Below are 1,885 nucleotides of genomic sequence, written 5' to 3' on the forward strand. Positions count from 1 at the left end.
AAAAAAACATGTTAAAAGCATTATTAGTTTGCTAAGAAAGAAAGTTCTAAGAGACTGTGGGGAAATTAAGTAGCTGCCTTCTTCCCTACAGCAGGAAAAAATATGTAATGGTCTTCCATCTGGCATTTCATATACGTGAACATTTCCTTAGTGCTCACCGGCACTGACACCATTGTCCTAACAGGATACGCTACCTTTCCTGAACCTTGGATTTCTCCAAAGGCCTTCTTCTCCAGGCAAGTCTCAAGAATGTTTACTACGCCACATCTCTGGTACTGTAGCTAACCATCTTAACGTATACTGAGAACAAACAATAAACTCAGTATTTGGGATATGCTACTTCATATCTCAAATGTGTTAAGCCTAGGAACAGCCAGTGACTTTCCTTCATTTGCCTCACCCTTTTGCTAGCATTTCGGTTCAGGCTGAAATAATGACACCAGAACTTCTGAAGGGACAAGGTGCTAGAGCTCTCCCTAATTTGCTTTTGCCAAGATCTAGCCACAGAAATCCAGCTCCATGTCACAGAACTCAAGGAAGAATTACAATTAGATTGAGGCAAAATGGGGAAAATTTAAGAAGAGTAAAAAGGTACATGTTTCCTTTTAAGAAACTGAACACAGAATACAAACCAACGACATTATACCCTTCCAATCCACATACCCCAATAATTGGCACAACAGAGCCATTTACCTTTATTCTTCCTTGTAAGGATCTCAGCCTGTTCCCAAAGATCAAAGGCAGTAAGGACATGGGACGTGATGGTGACATAGGAAGATGTCATGTTCTGGATGGTGACTGGGGTGCTGATGGTGGCAGTCATCCCACTCCCCACACTGCCAGCACTTGACTGGGACCCTACAGAGCCAGCAGGAGAAGGCATTGGGGAAAGAGGGGATGGTGTGCCTGTGCTTCTGGAATGTGGAAGAGAAGACAGAACCAGTTAATCACCTACACCCCCAGACCACGGATTTCCTGTCTCTGGAACTGCAGTCCAAGTCACAAAGTTTCAGTGTGTACGTGACAAGGTGATAATCACTGCTAAAGTCACTCCTACAAGGTCAAAGACACCATGATGGATTAATCTGTATTCCAAATATGCTTTCCCATCCCATCTGCAGAGTTTACTTCTGCTTCCTGGAATCCCTCCCTTTTCCTCTGCCCAATTTCAACAATTCATCCTAGTAAGATAAAACTTCCTATATACATGAGGGTACGTTAAAAGGTTCATGGAAAGATTTGTATTAGCTTTTAATTCTATTTTTCCACAAACTTTCTGAAGTACTTCACATATATGTCACTCTTTCATCCACTCAGCAAACACTAACCAAGCACCTACTCTGCACCTGGCACTTTTTCATATGTGGCTACCTTGTGGCTTCCTTTCTGCCACCACTCGAACTTTTTTTCTTGCATTCATCTTGTCTATTCCTTTTCCTGGGTCACAGCACCATAAGGCAGAGAACATGTCTTACTAATCTTTGCATTACTAGCACTTAGCACAGTAGGAACAAGAGTAGGCTTCTGAATCAGTGAATTTACTACTAATGTAGGATAACCTAGGAGGAGACTAGGCAGGGAAGGATGCATCAGAAGACTCAAAAGCTTATCTTTACACTGCTCTTGGCTGAATATCTGGACATGCAAGTTAACATGTGCTTCAATGTGGCTCAAATAAGACAAGTGAAATCATTTCGACACAAGAAGTAAATGGATATAAAGTGGAGAGATGGACAGCAGCAGTAGCCTCACGATGTCACACCTGCCCTGTGGTCTGCTTGGTCCTAAGTGCACCCAGCAGGAAGAACATGCACAAGGGTTGAAGTGGAGGCCCCAGGAGGGCAGTGACTCTGGGCTGTTTTGTTTCCTGCTGCATCCCCAGTAC

At 43.2% G+C, this 1,885-nt stretch overlaps 1 protein-coding gene across 1 annotated transcript in view; it reads right to left on the minus strand.

Annotated features, from left to right (window-relative positions):
- Positions 1-1,885, minus strand: part of AFF1 (AF4/FMR2 family, member 1) — an 88,066-nt gene that overhangs the window by 2,218 nt on the left and 83,963 nt on the right. Inside the window, exon 18 of the mRNA XM_008585166.1 lies at positions 694-914. Within this exon, the coding sequence (XP_008583388.1) occupies positions 694-914 (221 nt within the window). The remainder of the gene's footprint in view (positions 1-693; positions 915-1,885) is intronic.

The sequence above is a fragment of the Galeopterus variegatus genome, unplaced genomic scaffold, assembly GCF_000696425.1.
Source record: "Galeopterus variegatus unplaced genomic scaffold, G_variegatus-3.0.2 Scaffold3474, whole genome shotgun sequence".
Classification (NCBI taxonomy): Eukaryota; Metazoa; Chordata; class Mammalia; order Dermoptera; family Cynocephalidae; genus Galeopterus; species Galeopterus variegatus.